We start from the raw sequence: 17127 nt of genomic DNA on the forward strand, positions 1-17127 counted from the left end.
CTTCTCCAGATTTCTGTCTCTTGTCAGAGGCAACTGCTACGAGGAACATTATGAATCCTTCCCTGAATTTTCCTTATAGGTCTCATTTAGCAATCTGTTATCCCTAGAGTTCTGGAATAGGACTTGGTTTATAAACAATGGGTCTTCATATGATTCCTCAGGACCCTGTACACCCTGATCCATATTTCTGTCTCCCATAAAGGACCATCCTCTCTGCTTTTGTGGAATAATCAAAGGTACGTTCACCCAGATCAGTGTTTTTCAACTGCATTGAGAGTGGGGAAATGACCCTCCTCCTTTGCCCCCAACCCCCGTCCCGGGGACATTTAGGAATGGTGGTCACAACTGAGGGGTGCTACTAGCATCTAGTGGGTAGAGGCCAGGGTTGCTGCTAAACATCCTACAATGCACAGGACAGCCACGTACAACAAATACCTATCTGGCCCCAAATGTCAATAGTGCCAACGTTGAGAAATTCTGATCTGAATGGACATGTAACCCACAAGGTGGGACTCCTAGGCCACCACCTATAGCTTCTACATCTATTGTTCAGTGTCCTGGAGTCTCGGAGAAGATGGTGAGCCCAACTGAAACAGGGAGCTTTGAGACCAGACCACAGAGCTCAGCGCTTAAGACTGGGAGTGGGGAAGGGTGGAGAGGGAGCTGAGTTTCTTCATGCAGGAAATGAAACTTGACAGGACAGGCTGAGATTGATAAGCATGACTGTGACTGATGGAGGCTGTCTCTGGTTAATCCTGCAGTAGCTCATTGTGATTAACCATTACTGCAGGGCCCGGTCTAGTCTGCAACCCACTAAAAGATAAATTTTGACCGAGACAGATTGGCGTATCCAGCTGTCACTGAGGAAATGTGACAGACAAGCTAAGGAGCAGCAGCACAAGAGATAAGAACAGACAGCCGTTGGTTTGCATTCTAGCTCTGCCGTTCTCTGGCTGTGTAACATCTCTTTGAACCTCAGTTTTCTCTTCTGCAAACTGGGAATACACATACCTTACTAGGGTTAGTGCAAGGATTAGAAATACCCAAGGGGGCCGGGTGCGGTGGCTCATGCCTGTAATCCCAGTACTTTGAGAGGCCGAGGGGGGGGCGGATCACCTGAGGTCAGGAGTTCGAAACCAGCCTGGCCAACAAGGTGAAACCTGGTCTCTACTAAAAATACAAAAATTAGCTGGGCATACTGGTGTGTGCCTGTAATCCCAGCTACTAGGGAGGCTGAGGCAGGAGAATAGCTTGAACCTGGGAGGCAGAAGTTGCAGTGAGCTGAGATCGTACCACTGCGCTCCAGCCTGGGCAACAAGAGCAAGACTTCATCGCAAAACAAAAACAAAAAAAGAAGGCAGTCCAGGCATGGTGGCTCACCCCTATAATCCTAGCACTTTGGGAGGCTGAGGCAGTGGATCACTTGAGGTCAGGAGTTCGAGACCAGCCTGGCCAACATGGTGAAACCTCGTTTCTACTAAAAATAAAATAATTAGCTGGGCATAGTGGCAGGCGCCTGTAATCGGGAGGCTGAGGCAGGAGAATGGCTTGAACCCAGGAGGCAGAGGTTGCAGTGAGCCGAGATTGCGCCATTGCACTCCAGCCTGGGTGACAACGGAGTGAGACTGCGTCTCAAAAAAAAAAAAAAAAAAAAAAAAAAAAAAAAAAAAAAAACCCAAGTTGCCTGCCCTAAAATCACATAAGCCAATTCTTTGCAATAAATCACTTAATATACATCTCCTACTGGCTCTGCATCTTTGGTGGAACCCTGATTAATAGTGCAGGGTTAGACTCACAAACAGAAGTTATTTATTAATACCAAATTATCATCATTATTAATTAAATGCATAATACATGTACTCAGCTGAGCTTTTGTGCCTGGCTTTGTGCTCGGTTCCAGGGAAACAGTGAGGAATAAGACAGGCAGCTTCCTTCCCTCGCGCGTTGATAGCCTGACTAAGATGTTAGGACTTGGCCTGCAAGAAGGACGCGGGGTCAGAGGGACTGAGGTGGTGACTGCTGCTGCTGCAGCAGCGGAGGCTGACGCTGGTTCTCTTTGGGCTGGTGGCTGGCTTTCTGAGGCTCTCCCTGAGGGCTAAGTGTGACTGGAAGCTGAGATACTGTGATCCGGATAAGACTGGCTGACAAAGACAGTGACCGAGCGCCTGACTGGCTACTACTGAATAGTAGCCATTGGTACAAGTCTTGGCTATGCTTTAGTGACCATGACTGCTTGAGCCCAAAGTAAGATGGCTGGTGTCTGTGTTTCTGGACGGGGATATAAAATGCAAAGGTTAATGAAAGTTGTTCACAGTTCAGAAGCTAAAACGGGAAACTAAGAAGAGCAAAAGGCAACATTGTATCTGGCGGAACCTGCAGGTACGGGCCATTCTTCCCGCGACCCAGGGCTCGGCCGGACCGCTTTCCCCGTGGCTCCAGTCAGACGCCAAAACGAGAGAACTTCCGGTGCGTTTCCGCGGTACCGGAACGTGGGACGAGGCGGTGAGTGTGGCCTCCTGGCCTTTTTTTCCTTTTCTGATTCCTTGTGTATGTGTGGCCGGGCCGCCCCTCTTCTCGGCTCAGAGTCACGGAGTGCCTTGAACTAGGCCCACCTCGCTGGGGCGGCTGGTTCTCTGCTTGTGGGACGCTAGTGTCTCTGGAGGCCCTTCCTGAGAAGCCGTCACCAGGGCTTCCCGGGGAACACGGAGTTACTTCGCGTTTTTCTTAACTTTAGAGCCTGGGGGCCGGAGACCCTGATTGCACTCGTCCTGGCTCTGCCCTACTCTCTGTGTGACTTCCACCAAGGTCTTTCCCCGAATTGAGCTTTTGTTTCTCGTTTATAAAATGGATATCATACTTGTATTAAATAAATATTTACTAAGCGTCGAATCTGTGCTAGGGATACAGCAGGACTCAAGTCTTGTGGCGATGACAGCCCTCAATCAAACATCCAAAACTGCAGTTGTGATCACTGAAACGGAATGGTACAAGGCACCCCAGGGTGTGTCACAGGAGACCTGAGCTAGCCCCAGGTCAAGGAACCTTTACTGAGGAGGTGAATATTGAGCTGAGATTTGACAGAGTGGGGAGGGAAGAGTTTCCTATCTGAAGAGAGCCTCCAATTTCAGGGTCTGAAAGAGGCCATTGTGGCTGGAACAGAGAGCTTGTGGGGGACCATGATGTGAAACAAGCTAAAGGGGTTGCCAGGGGTCAGACCGTGCAGGCTTTGTAGGTAATAGGAAGAATTTTGGTTTTTCAAGAACCAGGTGGGAAACCACTCAGAAACTGACATGGGTGGTGATGTGATTAGATTGGTATTTTGAAAAGGTTACTGTCTTGAATGGAGAATGGATTGAGGATCAAGCACTCTGAGTGAGAGACGATGGTAGCTTGGATTAAGGAGGTGGTGGAGAGAAGTGGATGGATGTGATTTTAGGTGTTCCAGGACTGTGAGGAACTCACAGAGCTGTCAGTGACAGGGGTTGGTAGACGGCAGAGTTCTATGCATATTTAATAAACCTTTTTCTAGCATCTCCTCTGTGCCAGGCCCTGTGCCAGCTGCTGGAGATACAGTGAATAGAATTACAGACTGGTGAATTTAGAATGAAAGAAATGTCATTATCAAGGAGGAGCACACGATGTCACAAGGGAAAGTGGCTAATTGATGAGCAGTTATTCTAAATGGATTATCTGTTCATTCAGCAAACATGAAATACTTTCTGAATTCGGGATTACAAATAGGAAGATGATACAAATTGTTATTATTATTATTATTATTAATTATTATTATTTTGAGATGGAATCTCGCTCTGTCCCCCAGGCTGGAGTGCAGTGGTGTGATCTTGGCTCACTGCAGCCTCCGCTTCCCAGGTTCAAGCGATTATTCTGTCTCAGCCTCTCAAGTAGCTGGGACTACAGGCACGCACCACCATGCGCAGCTAATTTTTTTGTATTTTCAGTAGAGACAGGGTTTCACCATATTGGCCAGGCTGGTCTCAAACTCCTGACCTCGTTATCTGTCCACCTCGGCCTCCCAATGTGCTGGGATTGCAGGCGTGAGCCACCGTGCCCAGCCCGTTGATATGAATTATTTAGAGCAGTGTCTTTCAAACCTTTATGACTGTGACCTACAGTAACAAATACATTTTATGACACAACCAAGTGTACACACAAAGCTCCAGAAAACAGTACTTAGCTTTACTACTCTTGATGTATTGTGATATTTCAAAACTTCTGTTATTTTCATTTAAAAAATAATGCTGGTTGAGACCTTTATATTGATTTCCTAATCCACAAATGGGTTGTGACTTGCAGTTTGATGAAACACTTGCGGTGGTTCTGAGGTAACGATGATAAAATGTGCTCTTATTTTTGGAAAAGGATTGGTCTTCCTTTCTGCACTGTTTTATTTTGTTTTGTTTCAAGTAAAAGAGTAAACAGGGCTGGGCATGGTGGCTCACACCTGTAATCTCAGCACTTTGGGAGGCCGAGGCGGGCGGATCACTTGAGGTCAGGAGTTCCCGATAAGCCTGGGCAACATGGTGAAACCCTCTCTCTACTAAAAGTACAAAACTTAGCCAGGCATGGTGGCACATAACTGTAGTCTCAGCTACTTGGGAGGCTGAGGCACAGGAATCGCTTGAACCCGGGAGATGGAGGATATAGTGAGGCAAGATCACGCCACTGCACTCCAACAGGGGTGACCGAGACCCTGTCTCAAAAAAAAAAAAAAAAAAAAGTAAACAGAATTAAACAGGTGGCTGGTTTTTCTGTGTGTGAAATTTTGGCATCTTGGCTAGATTGGAATTGCCTAGAGGGTAGTGACTGTCTTAATCTGTGATGTTTCTTTGGGGGCCTGGCAAAGATCCTGGCACAATGCAGGCACTCAGTGAGTATTTGTTAAATTAATCAGGTAGGTATCTTTGGACTAGAAGGTTAGATAATTGTTTGTTTACATTTGTTTGTGTTGGTACCATGCTTGCCGATATCCCAGAGGCAATGTCTGGAATATTCAGAAGTAGGTAAAATAAGTGTACTAAGCTCTTTCTCTTCTGGCCTGCTTTCTCTTCCTAGGCCAGCTTTACCACCTGAATTCATTCTGGATGAATGGTCCAGAGCCACCGCTGATTGTGGGCTCTTTGGGAAGTTGTTTCACTCTCTGGAGTTTAGGTTTTTTATGAGTGAAAGAAGAGGGGAGATTTGTGGTTGAAAAACTCTCTAGAGCTCAAATAAATTTTAGATGCTGAGCCTTCACTTTCTACCATCTGTCCGTTTCTGGGCCTTCCCTGAGGCTTGTGGGAAACTGGATATGTACTTGATTTAATCTTTCCAAATCTTTTGGGATAGTTTTTAGACAGAATTGTAGTTTTAAATGATTTAGGCATAGTTATAGTTTAGAGTGAGCCATCCAAGCATTTTCCACCCTCGCCCTCTCTTGTGAGAAAGAGATCTGAGATGATATTAAGAGTGGATGGTGGACAGAACACTGGCCTGCAGGCAGGGTACCCAGATTCTAATTTGGGTCCTGGTATGACCATGAGCATGTCACTTTTCTTTCACTGGTATCTTGTAGCTGTGAAGTGAGTGTCCTCGCATGTTAAACCAAAACACAAAATCCTTTCTTTTAATCCTCATTTTCTCATCTGTAAACTCAATGCAGGGTTGTCATGAGGATTAAGGGAAATAATTATGTTAGGAGTCTAATTCAATATCTGGCATACAGAATGCTTAGCAAATGAAGCATCTTTCTCCACATTCTGATTAACTCTGATTTCTTTCTTTCTTTCTTAGCTGTTCTGGAAGACAAAGAAAAAGGGTTCTTTTGGTCACCTACCACTGGCCCCATGGCTGCCTTGCAGATGGATCCTGAGCTAGCCAAGCGCCTCTTCTTTGAAGGGGCCACTGTTGTCATCCTGAACATGCCCAAGGGAACAGAGTTTGGGATTGACTGTAACTCCTGGGAGGTGGGGCCCAAGTTCCGGGGCGTGAAGATGATCCCTCCAGGCATCCACTTCCTCCACTACAGTTCTGTGGACAAGGCTAATCCGAAGGAAGTAGGCCCTCGTATGGGTTTCTTCCTTAGCCTGCACCAGCGGGGGCTGACAGTGCTGCGCTGGAGCACACTCAGGGAAGAGGTAGACCTGTCCCCAGCCCCAGAGTCTGAGGTGGAAGCCATGAGGGCCAACCTCCAGGAGCTGGACCAGTTCCTAGGGCCTTACCCATATGCCACCCTGAAGAAGTGGATCTCACTCACCAACTTCATCAGCGAAGCCGCAGTAGAGAAGCTGCAGCCCGAGAACCGGCAGATCTGTGCCTTCTCCGATGTGCTACCTGTGCTCTCCATGAAGCACACCAAGGACCGCGTGGGGCAGAATCTACCGCGCTGTGGCACTGAGTGCAAGAGCTACCAAGAGGGCCTGGCCCGACTACCAGAGATGAAGCCCAGAGCCGGGACAGAGATCCGCTTCTCAGAGCTACCCACGCAGATGTTCCCAGCGGGTGCCACGCCAGCAGAAATAACCAAGCACAGCATGGACCTGAGCTATGCCCTGGAGACTGTGCTCAACAAGCAGTTCCCCAGCAGCCCCCAGGATGTGCTTGGTGAGAAGGAACAAGGCTCTTTGGGAGTGGGCCAAGGGGAGGATATTAGCAGAGGTGCTTTAGAATAGGGAGTACATCTTGTGTTAGTCCAGCAGAAACTAAACCTGGCTAGGAGGCTGAAGATACAGGTGTATCTTTACCCTTAACCCTGGAGATTGTGATTCGAGAGATCTGGAGTGGGGCTCCAGCAGTTTCTGTCTGTCTGTCTTTCTGTCTAATAAACAAGCATCCTAGGTGAACCTAGTACAGATAATCTTCTGTTTGGGAACCACTGATAGAGCCCAGTCCTACAGAAGGAAAAGCTTTGGCCCACTGAGTGGCTGAACTGAGACCAGAACCCAGGACTCTTGGTTTCTGGGCCAGACTTTTGCTCACTGTAGCCTCTCACCTGCCTCCTCAGTTTGTTCCTGACCCTCAAGATGTTGGTCTCTCAACTGGCTTAGAACAGGACAGTGATTTTTTTTTTAATCATTACCGTTTTTATTGTTGCCTCACCTTTTATTACAAAATGATAGATATTAATCATAGAAGAAAACACAATTTACTTCAAATCTTCACTACTTAGAAATAACCATTTATACATTTTTGTATATTTATATTCCTCTTTTTTCTGTGTATTTCTGTGTATTTCATTTCAGTGTCTTCTCTGTTTATTTCTATGTACCTCCTCTCAGTCTTTTAAAAATTCAGTATATGGGCCGGGCGCGGTGGCTCAAGCCTGTAATCCCAGCACTTTGGGAGGCCGAGACGGGCGGATCACGAGGTCAGGAGATCGAGACCATACTGGCTAACACGGTGAAACCCCATCTCTACTAAAAAAAATACAAAAGCCAGCCGGGCGAGGTGGCGGGCGCCTGTAGTCCCGGCTACTCGGGAGGCTGAGGCAGGAGAATGGCGTGAACCCGGGAGGCGGAGCTTGCAGTGAGCTGAGATCATGCCATTGCACTCCAGCCTGGGCGACAGAGCAACACTCTGTCTCAAAAAAAAAAAAAACTAAAATTCAGTATATGCATCTATGTATATATGAGTTTTTATAAAAACAAGATTGAAGTATATTATTACTTTGTAATCTGCCTTAATATAAACGTTTTTTCATGTCACTAACAGTCACTTTTTTAGTGGCTGTTTCATGTTCCATAGTTACTGGACCAGTTCTCTGTTATGGACCATTGAGATGTTCCCTATTTTCCCTGTTATAAATATCATCAAGTGGCCGGGTGTGGTGACTCACACCTGTAATCCCAGCACTTTGGGAGTCTGAGGCTGAGGGGCATCACCTGAGGTTAGGAGTTCAAGACCAGCCTGGCCAACATGGTGAAACCCCTACTAAAAAGACACAATTAACTGCATGGTGTGCACCTGTAGTCCCAGCTACTCTGGAGGCTGAGGCAGGAGACTCACTTGAACCCAGGAGGCGGAGGTTGCAGTGAGCCAAGACCTCGCCATTGCACTCCAGCCTGGGCAACAAGAGCTATCTCAAAAATATATATACATATATCATCTAGTGAACATTCTCGCGTGCACTTATGCATACATTTAGGGATAGAATTGCTGGGTCAGACTGCATGTTGCCAGGAGAAGGTTTTGCATCCTTGCTGGCTGGTAGAAAGCTATTGCCCATCACCTTTGACAGCATTGGGCATGGCAGTTTAACAAAGGCCTCTTCCAATTGGATAGTTGAAAAATGGCACCTTATTTATATTTCTTAAATACTAGTGACAGCAAATATGTGTCACATTTTGAACAGCTAATATATATTTACAAATTTTCCAGGTAATTTGCATATTTTCTTGTTGGAAGTTGAGCGAGAAATCTGAATGTAGAACTTTGTTGTTGTTTTTTTTTGAGACAGGGTTTCGCTCTGTCTCCCAGGCTGGAGTACAGTCACGCAATCATGTCTTACTGCCACCTCAACCTCTTGGGCCCAAGCCATCCTCCTGCCTTGGCTTCCCAAAGTGCTGGGATTACTGTGCCTAGACAGGACTTTTTATATCATTGGGTCAGTTGATGATATAACGTGTATTTTAACAGGTACATCTTAATGCATTGGTATTTTCATGTAATAAGTAACTTTTGAAAGTCTGGCTTAAAAATGAATAGAAATCCTGTCTTTCTACCTCTTAAACATTTCAATTCTTCAAAATATATCTTGTGAAGAGGTCTGTTACAGGAATAACTTTGTTGGACTTTTTTTTTTTTTTGAGACAGGGCCTTACTTGGTGACATGGGCTGGAGTGCAGTGGCATGATCACAGCTCACTGCATCTTCAACCTCTTGGGCTCAAGTGATCCTCCCACCTCAGCCTCCTAAGTAGCTGGGACCACAGGTGTGTGCCACCACGGCCAGCTAATTATTTTTGGTCGAGATAGGGTCTCCCTGTGTTGCCCAAGCTTGTCTCAAACTCCTGAACTCAAGTAATCCTTCTCCATTGACCTCTCAAAGGGCTAGGACTATCCCTGCCACCACACCTGTCCAGGGATAATTTTGAATCTACATCACAGCTCTTTGAAATTATTTTTGATGTAATAATTAAATTTTAGACAAGGTCAGAAATGCACAAATTTAAATAAATGTCCTAAATGCAAAGAATAGGTTAATATTTAGTTTCACAAACCAAGTAAAGCCAGCTGAAGAAGCAAATCATTAACGTATATTACACAAAGAAAATGTGACTGTATTTGAAGATACTGGTCAGAGATCCAAAATATCTCAACCAGGTAGCTAGTCACATAAATCAAACTTAGTTCCATATGCTTAGGACAGGGAGCTAGTTTTTCCAGGTCTCTGGAAGTGGCAGAGATCAAACACTGTGCATTTAAAGAGGTATTTGGTGTTGAGTGCATCTCTTCTTTTTATGGCCCACATGTACATATACCTCATTAAATTTCCAGCCACCTTTGAAGTAGAGAGAATGCCTGTGATGAGTGGCAGTAATTCTGCGGTAGCCCGAGACCCAGTTACTTGCCCAGGGACAGTGGTGTCTGGATCATCAGGTCTCTTTGTTTGAGATGGGCATCTGGTAGAAATTGGAAACATAATATTTTTTGAGTGCTACTTTGTGCCAGGTGTTATTCTAAATGCTTTACGTGTACTGTATCCATTCATTTAATCTTTGCTGCAACCCTCAAATAAGGAAATCCAGGTCTTAATAGATTGAGTAACTTGCCCAAGGTCACACAGCTGCTAAGTGGCAGAGCTAAGATTTGAATCTAGGCAGTTTGGCTCCAGAGCCCATGCTCTTAGCCACCAAGTTGCTCATAGAGATTAAATCACAGAGCCCTGTGATTAAGCAAACAAAAAGAATCTGGCTGGCATGCTGACCTTGGAATAAGTACTCAGGAATTTTTCTTTGGTGGGAGGTTTTAGAACTGTTCCCACCCAATAGAGAATCTGTTTTATCTTTCCATTGCCCACATTGTGAAGCACTGATGTGCGACCTTGGGCAAGCCCTTGACCTTATCTATAAAATGAGGCAAATACCACCTTCCTGATTGCCTGTGGAGTTGGGCTGAGGGTTACATGGTGTAGTGCAGTATTTCTGTGACCCTGGAGCAGACCATCCACATCAGAATCACCTGGGGAACTTGTTAGAGCTACAGATACGAAGGCCCCATCATCTCTCCTCAACCAGAACCTCTGAGGGGGAAGCTTGGGTAGCTTTGCTTTTAACAGACTCTCAGTGATTCTGATGGGCAGCCAGGTTTGAGATCCACTTGGCATAATATCCATGAACACATTTTGTAAACTTAAAATGCCAGGCAAATACTGGGAATACCTCTTCTCTTACAGTCTGACTTTACAGAAATCCAAAGCCACAGGTTGGTTTCCCATGGCTTGAATTCATAGCAGTTCAGCAAACATTTGTTGAGTACCTGTTAGGTGCAAAATCCTATGCCAGGCTCTGCAGGAGTGACAAGGATAAAAGGTAATCTGTTGCTGAGGTCCAGTCGAATTGATAGCCTTGTGAACAGTGATGGAGAGTGTCAGCTGGTTCTCCTCTCCCTCAGAATCACTTCTCTCTGCACCTTTCAGGTGAACTCCAGTTTGCTTTTGTGTGCTTCCTGCTGGGGAATGTGTACGAGGCATTTGAGCATTGGAAGCAGCTCCTGAACCTCCTGTGCCGGTCAGAAGCAGCCATGGTGAAGCACCACACTCTCTACATCAACCTCATCTCCATCCTGTACCACCAGCTTGGTGAGATCCCTGCTGACTTCTTCGTAGACATTGTCTCCCAAGACAACTTCCTCACCAGCACCTTACAGGTGAGCAGTCTTTCTGACTGAGCTGATGCACATGTGGGCCAGAATTGAGGCAACAGTATGTGTTTTGTTTCTTGCTATTCTTCCATGACCCAAAAATGTTTAAATTTCAGTTTCCTAGTCTTGGGATATTTCCTGGTTTTCTCTCTCTTACTCAATTGTAAGTGTCTCTATGCCAGAAATTTTCTCTCTGTACCACCCTCTCCCTATACCTCATCCCCAGAGTGCCTAACAGTGGGATACTTGGATTTGAATTCCTTCCACTCCTTTGGTTTACTCAGCATAAAACAGCTTTTCTTTCTCCCTGTAGCCATGAATTGCTACAACCCAGTAAAGCAAAGTTTTGAAGTTTTTTATTCCCAGTGAAACATCTGCAGCTCCTTAGATCTCATTTAAGCATTAAAATAACTTTGATTTCCTGTTCAAACAAAATTGTGCCAGTTTCTGCAGAGATTCTATGACCGAAAAAGTGAAATTTGCTTTCAACTTGGCAATTAAATTTTCATTATGAGTGGTAATTAGGAAAGAAGCTTCAAACAACTTACAATCTTCATCCTATGCTATTTCCTCCCTTTGCAAACAGATTAGTTTCCTTTCTGTACTTGGGACAGCCTCTGTCACTCACATTGTGTAACTTTCTCAAGAATAGAAGAGGCAGAAGCTGCCAACTATCAGTTTCCATACTTTCCCTCCCATGAGCTTCTTTCTTCTTCCTGTGTGTAGTACCCCCATGAGGCCTGCTCCATATAAGGCAGCTTTTCACCAACCTTCCAGTCCCACTCAGGGTAACAGAAGGGACGAATATTCATTAAATGTTGGGGCTGGGTGGGGTGGTTCATGATTGTAATCCCAACACTTTGGGAGATGAAGGCAGGAGGATCACTTGAGCCCAGGAATTAAAGACCAGCTTGGGCAATATAGTGAGACCCCGTCTCTACAAAAATTTAAAAAATTAGCTAAGTATGGTCATGCACATCTGTAGTCCTAGCTACTTGGGAGGCTGAGACAGGAGGATCACTTAGCCCAGGAGTTTGAGGCTATAGTGAGCAATGATCGTGATCGTGCCACTGCACTCCAGCCTGGGCAACAGAGTGAGACCCTGTTCACTCATTGAATCCCTCTGGAACCCTGTAAGATGGGGATATTATTCCCATTTTACAAATGAGAACACTGAGAACAGTTAAATCATTTACTTGAAGTCATACAGCTGGCAGATGGAGGTCAGGATTTGTACCCAGGCCTGAGTCTTGGTTTCCTGCCTGTGCTTATGCCCTTGTGTAGTGAATACAGTGAATCCCCCAGAAAGGATTCTTGATTGACATCAGTGAAGACTTCATCGAGGTCCTGTTTCTCAGAAGTACAGAACGCTTTTCTAAAGCCAACCTACTGTTGGACGAGTCCCTGTGAGCAAGCATCTGACTTAAAGCTGGCAGTTGAAGGACATGGGTAAACCATGGCAATGAGTCAGTCAAGCGCATGGTTTGAGCCCGGTCTGTTCCACTCAGAAGAGCTGTAAAACTGTCCTTTTACTGCTTCTTCATGTAACAGAGAAATTAAACCCCTTTGTCCTTCCTCTGTGGGGAAAATTTTCCCCAAAGGTACTGGTTATGGGTTGTGAGGCAGTGTGAGGAGGCATTAGCCTGCTAACTTGCCTCTGGCAGTGGCTGCTTCCCTCCTGATGCATATTGATGCTGTCGCACAAACACGGGAGGGCCATGGTGTCGCTGGCTGTCGGGACCATTGTTAGCACAACCAGCAGCTGAGCTCTATAATTGCCAGGCTTTGTTGCCAGCAATGATTTACAAAACAGAAAGTGCCCAGCTCGATTGCTGGATGCCCAGGTGGGTTGTGCAAAGCTGATGGTTGGAAACATTCAGTCTTTGGACTTTTCACCAAGAAAATTCGACGTCATTATTTGAAAAAATCCAGGGCTTGTCCCACAAAAAAAAAAAAAGTCTGAGCATTCTTCATATATAACATTCTACTGAAAAGTGTTGAGGAATATATATATATATATATGAGTTAGCCAGGGTTCCTGCCCTCAAGGGATTTGTTCATTGATTTAGCAGGTAATTGCTGAGCATCTGCTGTATAGAAGACTGTTCTAGAACTGGGAATATAGCTGTGAGCAAAACAGAGTCACTGTCTTGGCTCTTGTATTTTAAGGGAGTTAACTAACTAAGTAACTCCAGATAGCAGTAAGTGTTTTAGAAGGCAGTCCTGCCCTAGTACCATTTCCCTAGCCCTGGCCTTTTGGTCTTACCTAGATTGCATCGGAGTTTACCAGCCTCCATGCTTACCCATTACTCCATCTCTCTCCCACGCTGCCACTTGAGGTGCTGCTCCATAATGCAGCTGTGATCCTGCTTCTCTCTGGCTCCTCATTGCCTAGAAAATTAAAAGCCCAAACATTGTTCGCAAAGGCCATTCTGATCTGGCTTCTTATCCTGTTCTCCAGCTTCTCCTCCTTCTCTCTGTTTTCCCCCATCAACTCCAGCGACAGTGGTCTCTTTGCAGGTTCCCAGATAGGCTATGCTGTTTCATGCTTTTTTAAAAAAAATTGTCATAAAAAACATGGCCGTTCCGTGGTGGTTCATGCCTGTAATCTCAGCACTTTGGCAGGCAGAGGCTGGAGGATCACTTGAGGTCAGGAGTTCGAGACCAGCCTGGCCAACATGGTGAAACCCCATCTCTACTAAAAATACAAAAATTAGCCGGGCATGGTGGCGGGTGCCTCTAGTCCCAACCACTCAGGAGGCTGAGGCAGGAGAATCTCTTGAACTGGGGAAGCAGAGGTTGTGGTAACCGAGATTGTGCCACTACACTCCAGCCTGGGCAAAAAGAGTGAGACTCCATCTCAAAAAAATAAATAATAAAAATGAAATTGTGGTAAAAAACACAATTTAGCATGAGATATGCCCTCTTAACAGATTTTCAGTGTTCAGTACAGTATTGTTAACTATAAGCATCATGCCATCCAGCAGATCTCTAGAACTTCTTCATCCTACATAACTGAAACTTTATACCCATGTTTCATACCTTGCCCGAACCTGATTTTCCCTCTCCCTGGTACGTATTTGCTCATTCTACAACATGCCCTCCAGGCATCCCTCCTCTTTCTCTCTCAATCTCTCTCTCTCTCTCTCTCTCTCTCCCTCTCCCCTTTCCCTACTCTTAGCCTACTTTGTACTTGTCACTATCATATTGCATGAGATTAATATATTGTCTGCCTGACTCCCACACTGAGTCATGGGCTCCTTTTACACGAGGCCTATTTTTTGTTCATCTGGTTATCTTCTTTTTTTTTTTTTTTGAGACATAGTCTTGGTCTGTCGCCCAGGCTGGAGTACAATTGTGCAATCTTGGCTCACTGTAACCTCTGCCTCCCAGGTTCAAGTGATTCTCTGGCCTCAGCCTCCCAAGTAGCTGGGATTACAGGTGCACACCACCACACCCAGCTATTTTTTGTGTGTGTTTTTAGTAGAGACAAGGTTTTGCCATGTTGGCCAGGCTGGTGTTAAACTCCTGACCTCAGGTGATCCACCCAGCTCATATCTGGTTATCATCAATATGTTGTCAAGGCCTAACATTTATTTCATTTCGTGTTATTGGGTGTTTTTAGGTGGATAGAGTTCATAATTATTTTGGCAATGTAAATATCATAGGTATAAACAGTGGAGTCTGATCAAAGGGCATTAGGAGCACCAAAGAGGGACTGGTTAATTCTGACTGGGGTTGAGATTTGACGGGATAAAGGACTAGGAATGGTTTTTTTTTTTTTTTTTTTTTTTTTGAGACGGAGTCTCGCTCTGTCACCCAAGCTGGAGTGCTGTGGCCGGATCTCAGCTCACTGCAAGCTCCGCCTCCCGGGTTCACGCCATTCTCCTGCCTCAGCCTCCCGGGTAGCTGGGACTACAGGCGCCGCCACCTCGCCCGGCTAGTTTTTTGTAGTTTTAGTAGAGATGGGGTTTCACCGTGTTAGCCAGGATGGTCTCGATCTCCTGACCTCGTGATCCGCCCGTCTCGGCCTCCCAAAGTGCTGGGATTACAGGCTTGAGCCACCGTGCCCGGCCAGGAATGGTTTTATGCAAAGGTGGAAGTGGGGGCATTTGACCATGCACTTGAGGGATGACTGAGATTTCAAAAGGCACAATATGGAGAAGTATATTATAAAACTTTTTTTCTGTTTTAAATGGAGAGTCACGTTGATGCTATGTTGGCAGTGAGAGTCCAGTTCTCCACACAGAGGCATTCACTCAGGGCATTTGTGACTGAATGAATTGGCCCATAAAAGGCTTCATCAGCCAGCCGCCTACCCTCCCAGGTAGTCAAGTAAGCGGAACTGGCTTTCTTACTTAGGAGCTTAAATGACTACTACCCATGGAGAGGGATTGGTGTTTGTGTGTGTGAGCACTTAAAAACAGCCACATTAGCATGGATAAAATCAGCCACGTAATGGAATGCTCTTAGCCATTAATTTTTTTTCGACTTTCTCATCTGAGGCCTTTTGAGTAGAAGCCACTGGTTTTACAAATCCCTTGGATTTCACTTGAATAAAAGTGATTTGTTTTACAAAATAGATACAGTTTTTTCTTTTATTTAAAGCAACGTAAGTCATCATAATTCATTTAAAACCAATGAAAGGATAATCTGAATTTAATGATATGTTAGAAAGTGAGTTATGTACAAAATAAGGATTTTTATTGTTGATTGTGTAGTATTTAGGCATATAGTCATCTAACCTGTTTTTAAAAATACTTCTAGTTACAATAGGCCATATATGCTTTCCAACTTCCTTTTTTGCTAGTATTCTAAATATGCGTTCATCTTTAACTTGAGGGAAAACACCAACTCGACAATGAGGTCTGTGGTATTTTTATCACGATGCCCACTATGATAAATGTGCCTGCCTACTCCTACGCTCTTGCCATTAGCTATCTCTTTTGCGTACTTCGTCTCACTGAGCCCTCACAACAGTGCTAGAGGCTAGGTCTGTAATCCCATTGTACAGATGAGGAAGCAGGCTCAGGGAGGTCACATAATTTGCTCAAAATCCACAGAGCTAATGGAAGGCAAGGCTGAGCTTTACATTCTACAGCCTGTGGTGGGCTTCCGTATATGATTAGAGCCCCAGATGAAACATCCCAGATTTTTCAAACTGACCTCAGGTGATCTCATTCGCGCTGCTTTTCACCTTCCTGGTCATCATTGTGAAACAATAGTCTTGCTTTTAATACCACTTTCTTCTGCTGCAAGTAGAAACAAAATCTTCTACCTATTGCTAGTTTCATTCTAAGTTGAATAATTATTTGGGAATTGAAAATTTAGGAAATGTCATCTTTTGGTCTAGCTAAAAAAATAGGATAAGATAGTGACATAGCTACCTATCTTGATATTTTGAATTTCTCGAGGTGACCTAACTGAACTCAATTTATTTAACTTAGGTTTAAGAGAAGCTTTCACATGTATGACTAAAGTAATTTAGAATTTCATAATACACAGATTAAATGATTAAAGTGTTCATGCTTTATTTTATATTTGAAGAAAAACACCCAGTAGATGTGCTTTTGTTTTAGATAAATGCGTTTGTTTGCAAAATATTATCCTATTTCAAAAGTATTTTTTAAATATTTAGTATTAATCTGCTGAGATTAAGGTGATTTATGTCCCAGTGATGTTAAAAAGTGTTGATTTGATTTTGTTTTAGTGAATAAAATAACTAGATCACTGTTAAGTTTTCCTGAAGAAGGCATAAAATTAATCTGAAAGTAAAAGAATTGTTATTTCTTGGAAACTAAGTAGTATTTAAACATCTTCATTTCTGAATTGTGAGGAGTTTTTACAAATACCAAGTTTGTAAAAATGTGGTCAAAAATAGATGAGGGGATGCCAGGGGTTAGTGGTGAGGGAAGGGTTTGACTGCTAAGGGGCAGCATGAGGGAGCTGTTTGGAATGATGGGATGGTTCCATGTCCTGATTGGGGAGGTGGTTACACAATTTATATGCACCTTCAAACTCAGAACTGGATATCAAAAGCAAACACTGTGAACATATATCATATGGTGGTTGCATGGGGGTATATATATATTTGTCCAGAAGAACTGAGCATTTAAAATTGATGAATTTACTAACCTGGGCAACACAGTGAGAGAGAACCTGTCTCTATAAAAAATAAAAAAAAAAAAAAAAAATCCCAGGCGTGGTGGCCATGCCTTTTTTTTTTTTTTTTTTTTGAGACAGAGTCTCGCTCTGTCGCCCAGGCTGGAGT

The 17127-nt window shown here is 44.5% G+C and overlaps 1 protein-coding gene across 1 annotated transcript in view; it reads left to right on the top strand.

Annotated features, from left to right (window-relative positions):
- The first annotated feature begins 2393 nt into the window (after nucleotides 1-2393).
- The window catches only part of AAR2 (AAR2 splicing factor), a 21349-nt gene continuing 6615 nt past the window's right edge, over nucleotides 2394-17127 (top strand). Inside the window, exons 1-3 of the mRNA XM_017863547.1 lie at nucleotides 2394-2502; nucleotides 5791-6600; nucleotides 10633-10862. Coding sequence (XP_017719036.1) covers nucleotides 5844-6600; nucleotides 10633-10862 — 987 coding nt within the window. The 5' untranslated portion in view covers nucleotides 2394-2502; nucleotides 5791-5843. The remainder of the gene's footprint in view (nucleotides 2503-5790; nucleotides 6601-10632; nucleotides 10863-17127) is intronic.

The sequence above is a fragment of the Rhinopithecus bieti genome, unplaced genomic scaffold (genome assembly GCF_001698545.2).
Source record: "Rhinopithecus bieti isolate Rb0 unplaced genomic scaffold, ASM169854v2 scaffold_71387, whole genome shotgun sequence".
Taxonomy (NCBI): Eukaryota; Metazoa; Chordata; class Mammalia; order Primates; family Cercopithecidae; genus Rhinopithecus; species Rhinopithecus bieti.